Source organism: Melospiza georgiana, chromosome 1, assembly GCF_028018845.1.
Source record: "Melospiza georgiana isolate bMelGeo1 chromosome 1, bMelGeo1.pri, whole genome shotgun sequence".
In the NCBI taxonomy this organism is placed as follows: Eukaryota; Metazoa; Chordata; class Aves; order Passeriformes; family Passerellidae; genus Melospiza; species Melospiza georgiana.
This window is the reverse complement of record NC_080430.1, coordinates 132,641,741-132,658,169: the sequence shown is the minus strand read 5'-3', so window position 1 is coordinate 132,658,169 and position 16,429 is coordinate 132,641,741. Positions and strand designations below refer to the sequence as shown.

At 39.3% G+C, this 16,429-nt stretch overlaps 1 protein-coding gene across 1 annotated transcript in view; it reads left to right on the top strand.

The window, feature by feature from the left end:
* The window catches only part of CPQ (carboxypeptidase Q), a 146,665-nt gene extending 130,956 nt beyond the window's left edge, over positions 1-15,709 (top strand). Inside the window, exon 8 of the mRNA XM_058032012.1 lies at positions 15,220-15,709. Within this exon, the coding sequence (XP_057887995.1) occupies positions 15,220-15,380 (161 nt within the window). The 3' untranslated portion in view covers positions 15,381-15,709. The remainder of the gene's footprint in view (positions 1-15,219) is intronic.
* The last annotated feature ends 720 nt before the right edge of the window (positions 15,710-16,429 follow it).

The window sequence follows — 16,429 nt, the reverse complement described above, 5'->3', positions numbered from 1 at the left end:
ACAAGATAATATGGGTTAAAAATTATTAGTTTAACCAAAGGAAACCCATCTTTATCCTGTACAAGCTGCTGTCGGGACTGTGATGCAGGCAGGAACCAGACTAGTTCCAGGTTTTATTGGATTGACCATTTAATTTAAGGTAAAATCCACCAACTAAATTATTATAATCTCTGGGGGAAAAAAAAGAAAACTGTATGAGAGATATATGTAAGCAGCACTGATATATGATAGATAGTAAGTATTCACCATTTGTAATGTAACCAGAGGATCAGAGCATCAGCACTAACCAGCTTTAAGACACACTTCTCTGGACAGGATATAATTGAATGGAGATATCATCATCACAAGATGTTTTGAAGACCAAGATCAAACACACGTTTACCGAGGATGGAATAGTGCATGGGAGAAAGGTCTGGCAAAGGCTGTCCACCACAGAGATATGAAGGCAAGCTTCTGTCAGAAAGTCCTTAAACTGTTGATGGCTGGACAGGTGTGCTGAAGGACGAGACCCCTTTCTCCCATTTTTTCTCAAAACATAGGCTTCTACCAGAGAGAGGGAAATAGGCTGACTGAGTCTTTGAGGTTTTCCCCAGTTCATCTGGTTTTCTGTTCTGTGTAGTGCTGTAGACTAAGCACTGCTAAGTAATTGGGTACCAGGCTGGCAATAGATGTTACAGTCAGTACCCTTTTAGATGCAGGAATGTTCTGTGAGTTAGTTAAAGTGTTAGATGAATTAGTTAAATAGTTACATGTAAATTATGATTAAGTCTTTCCTTTGAGCCTTTATATAATGTAAATCCAATGTTCTTGTGCTGCAGATAGGCACCTGCAGCTTCCTGGTTGGCTCAAGCAGAAAGGTAGTGTATGGCAGATGGGAAAGGAAAATTATAAGAGGGAAAGTGAAGTGACAGGTGTAGAGCTGTGGAAGGTTTTGGACTTTCAGCTTTGTAGGATAAGTACTCTTAAACAAAAGCATCTTTTAGATGATTTTCAAATTTAAGCCAGAGACAAGCAGGAAGTGTTAATGATACCAATTACTGACTCCTTGTGCATTATTTCTGTTCTGTGCTTTAAAAGTGCTAACTGAATCTATGGGCAGATAATACATTGCAGCAGCAGCCCTTCATTTCCAAATTACAGAGACTCTGAAATAAGCTATATGGGTTTGAAACATATTTTAAAAAGTAATAAAAGGCAGTTGTTAGCCAATTGTGTTTTTGTTTATATTGCAGAGCAGGATTAAGGGCTGTTGTGTGTGCTACAGGTGTCACTGAAGGAAGTCTGTAGACAAATACTGCTGAAGGCTGGGAAGTTGTGATGGTGATTTTTATTGCACCCAGGCATTGGCTGGTGCATCTTGCAGCCTGACCCAGGCCCTTGCATCCATAGCAGCCACTGGAGAAAGAGGCACAGTCTTGTGGGCTGCTCTGTGCACTCACACAGTCAGTGCTGGACCCTCATTTTGTTGTCACTGCTCAAAAGTTGCACAAATAGATGATCACTAACAGCCAAAATCCCTTGTTTTGGCAAAACCTTGATTAGTTTTTGAGGTGGGTTTTTTCCCCATGCAGAAGGACTAGGGAGGTTCCTAAGATATTTGCACAGAATTGCCACTGCCAGCCTTGAAATTGGTATTAGTGCTCCAGCTACCATTTCTCTTGAGCTTGGAACCGCCAAAGCCATGAAAGAGATCAGGTTGGACCGGGCAGCTCTCAGCCTCTTGCTGAGTTGCAGCGTGGGGATCACAGGCTGATCCTGTCAGGGTTCCAACATCCTACTGCAGAAGCTTGTTTTCTTGGCCTGAACAGTTTTAGCCCTTCTGACTTCAACTAAGAGAAAGATTTAATTGTGCAGCTAAAACTAATCAACAAGTTTTAAACATCTCAGTCTTGAAAACAGCCTGAATTATACACATCTTTAATTTTAAATCCCTAAGATATGCTAAATGGGAAGCATTGAGAAAAGTTAATTAGTCTGCCTGCTTCTTCCTAGAGTTCCTAATTACTGTGGGTACTTTTCTTGTCCACCAACACTGCTGGCTAGATTTTAGGGCAGATGTTCTTGTGCAGTCATCATTAAAAGCACAAGCACTGGATGCTGTTGAAGCCTCCAAGTGCTCAGCATTTATGTCTTTTATTTCAGGATGCTTGAGGGAAAGAAAGGATCATCACACAGTTAAAAATGTCATTTGCTTTCTGTATCTTTTCCATGCAGTTTCTCTTTTTCGGTCAGACAAACAGCTGCCAGGATATTTGTTAAGGGTGAAATGCTTTTGAGACATAGTCCTCTGTTTTTGAGAGCATTATCTCTGATTAAAACCTTTTTCACTCAGAATACTCAACCCAATGACAATTTCATTATCCCTTAGCCCGAGCAGTGACTTCAGGTTTCTAATTAGAGAGCAAGAGGGAAGGGACTGCCTGTGGTTCCTGGAGCCTGAGCTAAGAGTGCTAAGAAACACTGTAATAATTTAACAGGTATGAGAGCTCCTGCCTGCTGAGCTCTCCTGCATCTGTGGGAATGGGCAGGATCGCTGCTTTGCCCATGGCTTGTGTCAATCCTCCCCAGCTAGACCCATTTTGGTTTCACCTCCCTGAGCTCTGCAAGTTGTGGTTTGGCCCTTGGCTCCAGCCCTCATTACATTTACCTGAGCAAGAGCATCTTTCCCCCAGTTTTAGGTGTAGAGCATCAGTTTTGCAGAAAAAAAAAAAAATTAAGTGTTGAATACATGTCCCCATGAGGAATAGCATTATTCCTTGCCTTTTGCTTCTTTTTTTCAGATGATTCACTTTTTCTTTTGATTTGCACTGTGTTTTAAATTCATTGAGATAGGGAAGAGTGTGTTTGCTCTTCTACTGTTTCAAGGAGTGAATGTTTTGCACTCCATTTACTAAAATAGATGGTGGTAAAGACACTCTGGGTGCCTCATCTAATTCCACAAAAGCCTTGGGCTCTCGATACACAGCACAAGAATCTAATTATTAAGTGGTTATTGTTGTCTTCTCTACTACACCCAGTTTTTCCAAACCTAGAGCCACCTTTGGAGCCACAGCAGTGAGCCCTGCTGGCAGTGGTAGGATGTAATGGCAGCCTGGAAACAGCTTGACTGTACTCACCTGGAATGAGTTACTCATTTAAAATCTCACTTGTGTGCTTTTTGACCCTGAAATGAATATGTGACAGGGGAAATATTCTCTTCTTCACTCAATGCTTTCTAATTTCAGTGGCTGCATTTCCAAAAAGGTTGTGCTTTTTCTTTGCCTTTTCTGACAAATCCGATAATAGCTAAGGCTAAGGTTAGGCTACCCAGGAATAATGAGACTTACCAGTGTTTCTTCTTTTTTTCTTTCTCTTTTAGGAGCGGGAAATGGAAACTATTCAACCAATAAGCATGCACAATTATTTTGCAATGATGGGCCTTAAAGCAAGAAAAATCATACTTTTTTTTTTTTTTAAACTATCAGATGCCTGTTAGTTTTAAAGTGAGGATGTAAAAGTAAAGGGAGGATGTCAATATAAAATAAATATTGGCCAGAGTGTAAAAAATTTTCATTCAGCTTATTTTTAGATAAGGCTTATAATCCCAGTTTTACTGAGTATTTGTTGCAGTCCTTTGAATCTATAGCATGCCATTCTTTTTTGCAAGTGTGCATTTGGCTCCTGAAAGGTTTTTAATTATGTGTAGGTTAGTAGATATATATGTATATAGATGTTAATATTTATTTTTATGTATCTGCTCTGTAAAAAGAGCCTTCAATTTATGTATTTGAAAGGAACCAATAGTCTAATGGTATTCTGGTGATGAAAACTTGTATTTGGGGAGCATGTGTTTCTCCTGTGGATGGCAAGCATAGCAATGCAGAGATTAAGGGTTTTTTTTAATGAATGTATTGAATTCTAGCTTCTTTCTATTAAAATAATTCTAATCATTTGATAATAATCTTGCTTTGGGCTGCTAACCATCATCATCACTGGGTCTTTTTGTCCCTTTGCATTAGTCTGTAGGTGGTATCTGAATGTGGCAACATAAACAAGTTTAGAAGAGTGTGCTTGTGCTTGATTTCTTTAACTAAATCCAAATTGAAATTACTTCCATTTATACAGCTGTAAATATTGCTTTTAGTTGTAGTATGGACACAATATATCAGAAGGATGGTGGGCAGCATTTAAACTAATAGAGGTGTATTTTCTTTTTAGCGTGTGGAGTTTGGTTTCTGTTATCAAGTAATCTGCATTTGTTGCATTATACGTAAAACATGGTGTCTTTTGGAGTTCCTTAAAAATTTCTGTAAAAGTATATAATTTTAAACAGGCCTTTGCAAGTTTTTATTAACAAATGGAGAAAAATATACATTGGTCCTTGATTTCTGCAAAATTGTGATTGTGATGGAGATAATCATATTGGTTCTGGAGGAGGATTTTCAAGGCTGTACTCAGCAGCCTGGCACTCATGGCAGCTGGACTCACTAATGCCTTGTTCTGTTTCCATACACTTTCACCAGTCAGTCCTTGCTTACCATGTTTTAAATGAGGCCTTCAACCATATAGGTTTAATTTGAGCAAAACCAAAGTAAAGCCCAACCTAATAAGAAAACAGCATAGTAAAGCATAGAATGCAGTAAGCCTGTGCAAATGCTGTTTGCACTTATTGATGTGACTGAGGATCTTTCAGTAAAAGCAAACAGGTTAAACTTTCAACTTGAAATTAATTGTCAGCTTCTCTTAGTGTTCTTCCTGAGCTTATATGCTTTTTTTTTCTCTTAATATATTAGCATTATGACAAGCACATTTGCTCTGTGGAACAATAGCTATCACAGCAACTCAAATTTACAGGCTGGAAGAGTTGTGCTAGTTAGGGTCATTGCTTTATTTGCTTTGTCTTCTTCTAGGATTAGTTCTGCTCTGTGGATTCACCAGAGCCCACGTACAAGTGGTGATACACTGCCAAGTCAGATTAGGTGTGAAGAATTTCTCTACTTCCTTACTTTAAAGGACAGAAATTCTCTAATTTCCCCTTTCTTTTCCTAATGAAGCCCCATGTAATTTCATGGAACATTAAAACAGAGAGATTCTGAGATTGGGAAGAACAATGTTGCAGCAGGTGTCTTCACTGTACCTTAATTATTTTTGTATTTCTTTTTTTGTGTGTGTGTGATTTCTTTTGTAGTTTTGCTGATAAAAATATTCAATCTGTTGCTTAAAAAATTGAATAAATATTCATTCCTACTACTTTGTGTTCATCACCCACTGGATAACATGATTTTAGGCTAGAGCAGAAAGCTGGGGTTTCTTTCTTAGAGCTTTTTCTTAGAGCAGAAAGGTTTTGGGGTTCTCTGAACCCTTATCCCAATGGTGGCTTGCAGCTTGGGTGCTGTGCACTATAGGTGGGCCAGTTGAGAAAGGTGTGAAGGGAGCAGTGGTAGTGCAGTGCTGTTCTCCATTTCACATGCCTTTTGCAACCCCAGAAATTGTCCCTGCACCTGCAGGCTTTGTGGCTCTCAGAAACCCAACCCTAAAGACTGAAAATTCCCACATTTGAATAGTCCTGAACCTTGCAATAAGCTTTGAACTTTGTTTCAAGAACTTTCTCAACATTTCTGTTATTAATGAACTAGCTAAATATACAGTGGTTTGGAGATCAAATGCAAAAGATAATTCACCAACAATATCTGGAGCATCTAACGTGTTATGAAATAACTAACTGGTTTAAAACTCAGGTATGAATTACTCAAGTAACCACAGATATTTTAAAAGATATTTCATTGTTGTAGGCATAGTATATTCTTCCAGCTTTGTATAATGGTCCTACATCTCAAATCCACCATGAACTTGAAGAGTTTGATAGTCTCAGTGGGGTGTAAAAATAGAGACAGTAAAACCATGCTCATCTTGTGGGTGTGGTTGAATAAATGCAGTTTTGATTTCTGTGATATGAATACAACAGACTTGTAGTGTGCTTAGGATGTGTTTTACTTTAATTAGGTGACTGGTTTGGTAGTTTGGGATTATTTTTCATAGCTAGTTAAGCACCAGAATGCTCATTAACTGGCTCTTTCACCGCCATCTGGGCAGAAGGGAGCTCTGCTTAGCTGGGTCCTATGGCCATTGGCATTTCCAGTAGTGGACTACTTGGTGGGAAGGCTTCTGCAGGAGCTTTGTGATTAAACCTCCAGCTGTAATCATATGGAGGAGGGAAGGCTACAGCAAATGGGAACCTGTGTGTTTCCTCTCTGTCTCCAGCATCCTCTAGAAGAGCAGGCCTAAAGGCTTGCTTTAAACTGTTTGTGAGTTTGGCTAAAGAAATAGCTCAATTTCCTGTACAACACAAGGAAGCTTCTTGAATGGATTGAAAATGCAAATGAATGCAGACAATTACTGCAAAAAGAAAGGCTACTCAAAATCTTAGCAAATGGGTCATTGTCATATTTCTCTCTCCCCACATGTGACTTCTAAACAGTCTAGAGGGTGTTTCTTTCCACAGCATATCTGGGGTGACTTTGGATGTTGTTGGAACAGGGTGGAGTAAGGGTTTAGCCCTGGGTATTAGCAGGAAGCTCTTTGGCTAGCAGAGAACATTGAAGAAAGCACTTCAATAGTTTGGGTTTCTAAGCAACCTTATAATGTCAGCTACATGGTGCAGTTATACAGAGAGTATAGAAACACAGAAATGCATTTGGTCAGGAAAAGATGGTTCAAATGGGTCCCAGTATTCACTTGACCCTTTTGTGTGACATTTAAAGCTTAATGGCATTAAAATAAATCACATGCTCAACTCAGTATTTAACTGTTTTACTGAGCTGACATGAACAAACACATGAAAAAGAATTCTAAATTAGAGAAACTGCTGATTTTGCAATGACTTTCATTCCACTTACAGTATCTGAAAGAGAATGCAAAAGATAAGGGATTTATAAATCCAACAATCACTTTTACAGCTTTTAACTTTTTAAGTAGTCTCTGCATAACATATGTAGGTATATACATAATTTTAAAGAAATCACAAATTAAGTAAAATATGTTAAAATATACACAATATCTACAAACATAAACAGGCATATAATACAGGTACATAATCCTTCTAAATTTATATGCTCTAAGTAGGGGATCCCCTAATTAGGGATCTGTGTTTTAGTTAGCCAGGTTAGTCACAGAGCCAGAACACAAAATACAAAAGTAATTTAAGAGTCCATGTTGCTTTGGAAGAAAGATGTCATGCCTCACCAGTCTAGCAAGGCATTTTCAGAAGAGTTTGTAACCATTTCTGTAGCTGGATCTGGTCAGTGAAGGATAGCTGAGTCTTCAAAAGTCCCTGGACCAAAGACTATAGAGGAAGAAGGTACTGTGAGGTGAGAGGTATTTTCCTCCTTTGTGGTAAATATCTGATTTTAAAAAGGTAGAAATAAATTGTCAGTTTTCTTAATGGAAAAAGTCTTTATTAGGCTGCTCAGTCACCTTTTTTTTTTGACACTTTGGATGTTCACAAAACTTCATGATAGCTGCAAAGGGAGTGAACAGCAAGGAGAGCAAGTTGGCAAAGTTTGCTTCAAATATTTGATATCAAAACTAAAGCTAACTGTGAGAATGTGACAGTAATCTTATAATAGAAAATATATAAAGAATACAACAAGCAGTGACATTTTTGTGTCAATAAATGCGGAGTGATGCAGTATAGGAACTATGGATACAGAGCAACAGGATCCATGTTATCTTCAAGAAGAATGATCTGGGCAATCACTGTGGATAATTGTGTGAAATTGTCAAGTCAATACCCAGGGAAGGTAAAAAACACTGTTTCATGCAGCTGAGGAAGGAAGGAAGAGAGAAAAAGCAGAAAGGAGATTATGTTATGGTGTGCTGTAGTCATATCACGAGTCCATTCACGTGCTGCTGTTTGCAGGCAGTACTGGGCTTCTCATCTCAGGAACAGTGAAACACATTGGGTGAAACTCCCTTTCCCTTAGGAAATGGAGCAGAAGAATCACCAGAAGCCTGAAGAGATACTGAATAGTTTCTGCAAGAGGAGGATTATTCAGCTTGGGAAAAAGAAGCTGAGTTAGGTGTGATTAAACTGTATTAAGCCACCAGTGGTAGGAACCTGAATGAAAAAATGGAGGATGCTGCTCCTACAGCTCACAAAGTGAGAACTGTATTGAGCCCACAGGAAATGCTCCGGCACACCATGCATTGCCACAGAGCTGTGGGCAGAACTGTAAAGAGGTTCAGAAATTAGTGATGAGTGGGCCTGTGGAGGATCTCTCCATCCCAGAGAGTGAACCTGCAAGTGGGTCATGTTCAGGCAGCACCAGCTAGGGAGACTTACCCTCTTCTCTTTTTTATTAAAAAAAGGACCTTGACAATTTAAGACAGAGGTTGGATGAATGGAGGAAGAACTTCCAGTGCTTTTTACTGTTGAAGGTTTATCTGGGGTTTTGTGGGGTTTTTCCCAGTCAAGGGCTGTTTAGGATATTATTTTAGACTCTAGCCAGCCTGTGCTCTATGAAATAGAACTGCTTCCTTCCCTGGCTCATCGTTTCATGCATTTCATGCAAGTTTAGGTTGGATCCCCTGCTGACACTGGTCCTCTGATGCAATAAGTGAAAGGTTAATGCATTGCAAAAGTAACTGTGATAATCCTGAGCTGTAATTTAGTCCGTTTAGTGTATCCACAGGACTCATTCTGAAATGCATTAAGCAAAACAAGAAGTAATGCAAACTTCATATTGTCTCCCTTATACTGTAGTATCATTTAATTAGTCACTGAAACAACCTCCTGAAAGCTTTCCCTCTGTCTTGTTGTTTGAATCATGAATTTTAAAGACTTTCGAGAGAGTGACTCAGGAGGTGAAACAGCAGGGCTTCTGATGTCATTTATAAGCTCTGTACTGGAAACTATTTCAGTGTCAGGAGCCATGAAACTCAAGCAACTTAGCCTGTAATTTCATCATTTGAGACTAAGTGACAAGAAAACTAATGCTGTCAGTGCCCCACTAAACAGCATTAGCATTCTCCATTGCCTCTGCTTACCTGGAAAATGGATATAGGAATAATTGACATTAAAGCTGTCAGCTACAGGTTATCCCGCAAAGGAGGAGGTTCATATGGCCACCAAAATACATGCAAGAGATGCCCACAATAATTGGGTTTTCATTACAGTAGTGGTTCTGCAGACTGAGGTTAGGCAGGGACAGCACACAAAACATCTGTCCAACACCTAAAACAAGCAGTCAAGCCTTCTACAGGGCTTGAAGCAGAAGAGATGTTGAGGTACCTATGGAGCATTCCTGCCAGCTCATCCTAAACACAGCTACCAGTGCAGCAGATTTACTCCTTAACCACTTGAGATTTGTGACCTGTTGGGCTTTAGAAAGGCACAAAACAAAAATAAAATAAGAAATTGTGTTCCTGTTTCTTTCTTTCATCAGTTTTTCCTTTTGTAGGTCTTTGGCACATCTCCTTTGAAGGAAAAGCCATGTGTCTTCTTACTTCTGCCCTGAAGTTTTGACCTTTCAAAATGTGTGAGACAGAAATGCTCCAGCTATGAGAAGAGAGGCTATTGATTCTATTACTGTGTGAGGAATAGAATGCTCTTAACTCCTGTGTTTATGCTTTCCTGGTACATACCAGTTTTTAACTGCATAGGAGATTGTGGTATGTCCCTTTGCCTCTTATTTCATTATTTTTGAGAACTTGATGTAAAAGAAAAAGACGTGTATTTCATCAGGATTTGCTTTATTTTTAAGGCATTATAGACTTTTAGTTCATTCCTGAATAGTGTCATTGGCATGAGAAAGGTCTGAGATTAGAATAAACTTGAAAATTAAGTAAAAGCATTTTCCCTCTTAAAGAAAAAACAGGAAACAAAATCAGTATTTAATAAATGGAATAAAAATAATCTGTCTTTTATAGCCAGAGAAATCACTGCAGAAATAAAAATAAGGTTTCAGGTCAGGCATCTGATATCTTGACATCTTACTGGAAGCAATCAATACCTTTGAGAGCATGTAGGTTTGTCTTGGCACAAAGGTGAAGCTCAAACAGGTACTTGGAAGATGCAAGCAAAGCCCACTTTATAACCCCTTTCTGTTTGTCAATTTTTGGAAACATTGATCAAATTATGCCTTGTTAAGGCATTTCCAACTTTGCTGTTAGGAGGTAGTACAGCTTACTCAACAGGACACTGGCCTCAGCTCAGATGTCTGGCATCTATTCCTTTCTCAGCTGCTGTGAGAAAATGAATCTGTCATTTCATCTCTGCATGCCCCTTTCATCCCTCAGTCCCTCTTGTCTGTTTAGAGTGTATCTTCTTCTGAGCTGGAGTCTTTTCTCTTTGGAGAGGTGTATATATACCACCCACATAAAATAATGGAGTGGCAATTCTGTCAGGTCCTCTAGGGACTGCTATAGAATGAAACCTGAAAAAGTTACACACTTTTTCATAAACCATTAGCATATTAACTTCACTGTCTAAGGCAACACACATGCAGAGGTCAGTGTCCCAGAGATCTGGCTGTGATACTGAAGACCCAGGACACCCAAGAGAAGTTACAGAAACAGTGGGGATTTTCCCATTGTATCTGAAAGATTCATGGCATAGCTGTGAAGTTCACTTGAAAGCAAAGGTAACTGGGAAGCTATTGATAGGGCTCTGTAGCAAACATGTATTGACTCCACAACTCAAATTTGACTTCCTTTGGCAATTAAATGCTGTTTGGGGTATAAAAAGAAAAGAAGGAAAATGTAGGGAGGAGTTTAATGCAAAATGTTTTAAGATGTAAAATTACTCTGAAGTTACTGCATGCTTTGCATGCTTCCCCTTTTGAAGATATCTGTGTTTTATGGAACACAGTTTTATGAGAACTGCTATTGAAATCTGATAATCATTATCTGCTTTTCCAGTCCTTTTTTTTTTTTGCAGAAATGCCAGTAATTTGAATGCTCAAATATCTGGCAATAGAGTTTCATTCTAGTTTTGACAGCAGTGCTTATGAAGGCAGTAGTGCCTTACAGAGTGTGACAAGAAGCAGTGGTCATCATTGACATGCCTATCATTCATTTTGTGGTTCATGCATCCTTTTCCATCAATAGCAGCATCTCATCTTCTTAGGCTGGCAATAAGACCTTTTTCAGTTTATTAATGTGTGAAAAATTGGTATTTGATATGAACACATTGTAAGGAAATAATATCCTTATAATCAGCTAATGAGTGCTTGCATTGGGCATTTCATGCTAAGATCAGAAGCTAGAAGAGATGGAGTGTTTTTCAGAATTCCACAATATGTGTATATTTTCATCAAGTTCATTTAGTAATCGTAGCTAATTACTAAAAATACATGGTCAGTATGAGTGACCAAAGCAGCTGCTTTTACCTGCCTTATGCAGTGCATCAAAACAAGTATGACATAGCTGGTTATGCAGAGAATCATCAAATGAGTTCAAGACAGGAGTGAGCTTGAATTGAAGAATTTTTTTTTAATGTTATGTGAATTCTAAGAGATGTCTGAAAGACCCAAGGCATTATGGATTAGAATACCACAGGATGGCTGAGTTCAGCAGGCACCCCTTGAGCTCACCTAGTCCAACTCCCCTGCTTAAGCAGGGCCAGCTGCAGCAGGTTGTTGAGGATCGCATTCTGTCAGGCTTTGAATATCTCAAAGGATGGAAGCTCTACAGCTTCTCTGGGCAACTTGTCCTAGTGTCTGACCCTGGGGGATCACCAGTGGCACTAGATAGCTGCTGATGCAGTAACATGCATTAAATCAGGTAACTAAGCTGTGCTAAAGAGGGTGTTCTGTCACCTTGTAATGGTGCTATGAATTATCTTTGTATGATTTTATTGAAGCTGTAAATTATTTTTTTCTTCAGTTTTTAATTTCCAGTATTTTTGATGCACTCTAGTAACACATATGGCATTTTTGACACCAGTTTTCAACATTCCTTCTTTTCATGCCACAGCACCTATTATATCCAGCTAGCACTTTCTCACTGATCTCATTTTTGGTCAGCAGTGTTCCTCGTGTGACTTGCATCACTGTAAAAGTAAACAGACTGGAAAAGGACAATTAAAGAGAGTTCTTTGGCAGACATCACCTTTTTTTCTTTATGACTGCTCTGCAAATGCAGGGAAAAGTGCAAAGTGCATGAAATGTGACAGCTTAGCACCTAGCCCATCTCTTGGTTTTCTGTTCAAGCACTAATTCCAGCTGGAAATCAGAATTAGATATGTGGTACACACCTTCATAACACCACCTAACTGAGGGGTTTTAAGTACTTAAGTAAAGCTTATGGGCTCTTTCAAGGCTGTTTGCCAATCCCTTTCTAGGTGGCAAGCATGGGCATAGGTGAATAATTTATAGGTCTGTGAGCCGTGGCTCTTCATCTCTGTTACTTGACTCCCAGCTTGGTAAGAATAAGCCCCCATTTGTTATTGACTGTTGTTCCTGAGACAAATGTTACATAACAACAACAACAAAACAACAACAACAAAAATTGTGCTCACAGCATTGCTTCCTCTGTTAGATTTTTAGAAAAGAGGCTGAAGGTCCCTATGGACTTTATTGAGGTAACCCAACATGACTCAGTCTGCAGGACCCTGCAGAACTTCCCTCTTCATGGCCATCTGCAGGGGCTGGTCTCATGGATGCATTTACTGGTGAAAGGGCACCTGTCAGTGTCTCACTGAGCCTGGTGACCTCTGGCAGCAGAAATGTTTGCAGGCAGCTGCCATCAGCATGGAGGAGCCTCAAGTTTGAAGCAGGAGACTTCCTTGCAATGAAAATTGCTTTCAGTCATATTTGTGCCCCAGAGTGCTTCATGTCCAGAAGTTTGCGTGAGGCCCTCAGGTGTAAACTCTTCTTGTGCTCAAAGCCATGAACATGGATTTTCACTTTAGTTTCCAATTACAGAGGATGAAACTATCTTCTTATGGTTTTTCCTTAGTCTCTCAAAATGTTAGCAGGTCACTGGTTTCAATGCTAACCCACAACATGACAGAGACTGCATGGCCAGTTTGAGAACCTTTTGATTTTCTTGCACAGTAATTGCTTGATGTCAAAGTCAGTAATTTTCTGATTTATAAAATCAATTCAGAGAAAAAAATATTTTCCAGTGTTTCAGAGAGTTAAACATAACAAAGCAAAGGGTGTTTGTTTTTGTTCCACTGACAGGAATGAAGTGCTATTCTGTAAATCCATAGTTACTCTGATTAGTGAAATTTCTATGACAAAATCTGGGCAATTTTTGTCTTGAGTCTTACAGAAGTTTTCAAAAACAGTAATGGGGTTGCCTCAACAGCTTAACTTGTAATGTGTCTGTAGTGCAGAAGTCCATTGGTTAAAGAATTTACCATTGTTCAATCCTTTCATGATTGCATATATTTAACAAAGGATTCAGAAGAAAATTTTAAAAGTGACTGTGACTTGACATAAATTTAATGCTAAAATTATTAGAACATAATTCAGCACCTGTAACCTACCCAGTGACTTGTGTGGGATTGCAATACTTCACATCAGGAACAAAGAGGTCATTTAAGATGAAGAAGAGCTTCTTAAAATGAAATCAATCACAATACTGTATAACCTTATGCTGTAGCATTTGGTCTTTCTGCTTATCATCCTTCTTGTGAAGGGATCTTTACCTTGGGTGGAATTAAAATGCATTAACTTTCTATTCCTTCTCTCTAAAATAGCAGTGAACTGAGCCATCCAAGTCAGTCCCCATTACAGCAAGAGAAACCTGCCTGTTACCCACAGGGAGAGCTGGGCTCTCTGAATGATTGTTTGAGTGATCAAAAAATATGTATTACAGGAATGTATAGTTGTGCTGTGGGAAATTTTGCTTTCATTCTCTTCAAAGGCTTCAGGCATCTCAGGAAAACCAAGAAAAATTGTAACAGTAAGTCTTGCAAGCACACATGAGTTTATCAAAGCCTTCCTCATCTGATACTGCTTGCATGTAAATAAATATATCAATAATTTATGTACTTCATCTTTATAGTCAAACAGTCCTGGGTTTTTTTCCTTCTTACTTGGTATGGAAGGAGTATCCTCAGTCTGTGTTTCTGCCTGGAGCCCATACCTCTTTCTTGTGAATTCACAGAGTTCTCTGGGTTTGTAGACCAAGAAAGGAGTGGGTCTTGTGCTGAGTCCTTCCCTGGGAGCTGTGCACCTCCTAGCCCTGGTCGGGGAGCAGGACAAAGGAATCAGTGCAAAGGAATTGCAAGCAGTGAGTGTGGTGGGGGAAACATATCAAATTTACTTAATATCAAAATTTGGTGTGGAATTTTATTAATGGTGGAATGGTTGTTGACATTACAACAAAGCTGAAGGAGGCTGATAAAATTGGAGGAGAGGCGGAGGTAATGAACTGGGAAAGAAGGAAATTCAAGGGAATAGGGGGTTAGAGAGGGTCAGTGGGTACTGGAGCAGAGAATAGCCAGGGTAATAATCCTCTGCCAGCATCTCTGCTGCAGCTCCTAGTCGGGTGACAGCTTCTCCAGCTCATCTTGGCTTTGGTCTGCCTTGAGTGATGCCTTACAAGCACTATTTGTGCTCCCTTAACCCACCTGGCTTGGGGAAAAGTAGTCCTTTCCCTGCCCAGGCGGTCCCAGAGGGAATCAGTTGTTCCTGAATGGGAAGAATTGTGATTTCACTCAACTTGCTTTTGCCCCAGCTGATGAGGGCTCCTAACTGTGAGAGTAATGTAGACCTGGGCTACGTGGGATAGCCCAGATTATCTGGAAAGTTGTTCTGAAACAGCACATACTTGTGATGTATCAGGGCTCAAAAGCAGAAGCTAATTCCAAAGTGTTCCCCGGTACAAGTAACAGCAAGGAAAGGATTCATAAATCAGTTGTAACTCATCAGTGGAGAACAGGGGAAGTGCTGCTGTGGAGTTACTGTAGGGATTTTCCTGCTTGAACTCTGTTAGTTTCAGAAGAAAATGGATGCATACTGTTGCTGAGGAAACGAGTCTCCCAGGGGAAGCTTGGCTTTTCCCCAGTGTGAATTTTTGCTGCCTCATGCTCACACAAGTCAATTAACCTAAAACCTACAAACTGCACATGGCACAGCTCTGTACAGTTATTTTATTTCAAATGCATTATGAGTTTTATACAGTTGCATGTGGCTTTAATCATTAACAGCCAAGGAACAGATTCAAGTTTATATTCCTCTTTAAATATTTGTATTCCTGTAATGGAACTTTGCCCATTTTTCTCTGTAGGTGCCAGCTTGCGTAGTGACATCAGTAAATACTTCTGGTTTCATCATTCTCAAGGGGACACGATGACAGTTCAGGATCCAAACCAGATGAATCTCTGTGCTGCTGTTTGGACTGTTGTCTCCTATGTAATTGCTGACATGGAGGATATGTTGCCAAGGTAATAAAACAGCAAGAAAGAAGATTTTTGTTCTTCAGTAAAGATTGTAAGTCCACTAATGCATGTGGACTGCAGCTGTAGTAAATTCTGCTACCCTTGGTTTTCTGCTTTATTATTATATCTGTTTTCCTCAAAACACATTCGTTTTTTATGCATTCCTGCTTTTTGCTGTTTTGATCTCTTCCACTTGTGATTTTCACTTAAATGTATTTAAGTACTTCTTATATTTCAGATGAAGATATGATACCTCTTTGACTATGATATAATAACCATTTGTATGCACAGTGATCTTGTGCAGCAGGAAAATTATACCAAATAAATTTTTTGCATCAGACTGGTGTATTGATTTTGAGTACATGTTTATTGGTTTTTTTTCTGTCTTTCATTCTATGCATTGGAATTATGTACTATTAACCAAACAGCTCTTTCTTTTCACTGTTTAAAGGTAATACTGTAGTTTCTAGAAGTTTTCAGGTTATAGGACAAATCAATCTTGTCTTTTTGGTAATATATGGTAGAATGGTCAAATTATAATCAAAATGCTTAAATAGTATAATAGCTTAACTCAGGTCCATTTTTAGGTCTTATGAGAGGTTCACCAAAGACTCAGATAAACCAGGACACAGAGATAGAAAGCCAACAGAGGATTCCCAGCTCTCCTGTGTTTATTTGGGCACCTCCTCATGGAAAGCCATGTGTGTCTTTTTCTTTCTCATGGAAGACTCACCATTGTGACAGGCATAGAATTTAGCGTGGCAGTTTTCTATGAAATGCCATGCTTCAGAAACAGCACACAGCTGTGATTTGTGACCTTCAGTACTTGCCAGCTGATATCCAAACAAAATGTAAGAGCAGATTTTGATTCGGAATCCTGAAGCCATTGCTAGCTGCCCCTGGCTTGCAGGGATGGTCTCCCAAGCTGAAGCTGGGCTAGAGGATGCTGGTACAAATTTCCTTTGAGGAGGAATTAACCTAGGAATTTGATTCTTATATACTTTGTTGGTTTGGGGGTTGGGTTTTTTTCTTTTTTACTGAGATTGTGAATATTCAGAT